Source organism: Antrostomus carolinensis, unplaced genomic scaffold, assembly GCF_000700745.2.
Source record: "Antrostomus carolinensis isolate BGI_N321 unplaced genomic scaffold, ASM70074v2 scaffold15506, whole genome shotgun sequence".
NCBI classification, from domain to species: Eukaryota; Metazoa; Chordata; class Aves; order Caprimulgiformes; family Caprimulgidae; genus Antrostomus; species Antrostomus carolinensis.
In genome coordinates, this window is record NW_010322619.1 from 14,818 (window position 1) to 15,612 (window position 795).

At 44.9% G+C, this 795-nt stretch overlaps 1 protein-coding gene across 1 annotated transcript in view; it reads right to left on the minus strand.

Annotated features, from left to right (window-relative positions):
- Window positions 1-260: 260 nt before the first annotated feature.
- Window positions 261-795, minus strand: part of CYP20A1 (cytochrome P450 family 20 subfamily A member 1) — a gene marked incomplete at its 5' end in the record, with an annotated part of 13,228 nt that continues 12,693 nt past the window's right edge. The window contains 2 exon segments of the mRNA XM_010170308.1: window positions 261-607; window positions 777-795. The exon segment at window positions 777-795 is cut by the window's right edge and continues 13 nt beyond it. Coding sequence (XP_010168610.1) covers window positions 457-607; window positions 777-795 — 170 coding nt within the window.

The window sequence follows — 795 nt, forward strand, 5'->3', positions numbered from 1 at the left end:
ATACCTATATAGAGAAAGGGTTTGTCCTTGTGTCTCCAGAGTCTTATCTGGCTAAGATCCATGAAGAAGCATTCCACTGGATGAGAGGCACTCTTATCCAGCTCTGGCTGCTGTTGGAAAGGGGCTGGATTAACCAAAGGTCTGGTTTCTGACTAGCTGGCACCCAACAGTTCACACATATATCACTGCAAGGCTTTGTTGCTTCCTTTGCAATGATTTGGCCAGAGAGACAAAAGTAAATGTAAAAAAGGCATACGGATTATATCTACTTTAATATGACAACTGGTTGAGTTAGAAAAAGTACCCAAGAGAGGTATGTGGTTAAGAACATGGAAGGTAACAAAATCTGGATGTAAAATTCCTTGGCTGAGTCAGTGTGGTGCCAGCATGATTCCCCCTAAGACCCTTGCTCAGAACTTCACTGCTGGCACTTTTAGCCCCTTGTTTTGCTTGCTCTTAGTTTCTCTTAGACACTGTTATCCACGCTTCCTCCTTTGGTGAGGTTACCAGCTCATATTTGGTCTCCATTACTTGTCCTTTCACTGGGTAGAGATACAGTTTCCTCACCAGGACACTCAGCAGAACTGTAGCCACCATATAGGCAAACCTGAGGGAAAAGGCAGGAGAAAATAATAAAAAATTCACTATGATGTAAATCTGCCAGAGGACAACTGCCGGCTTGGACAGATTGCCTCAGGAGTAACAGGAAGAGGCTGAAAGCACCTTCTCTCCTGTCTGCCACAGAGTCACACAACTACCTCCTTCCCTATGCTCACCTCAACTCCGGGCATTCCT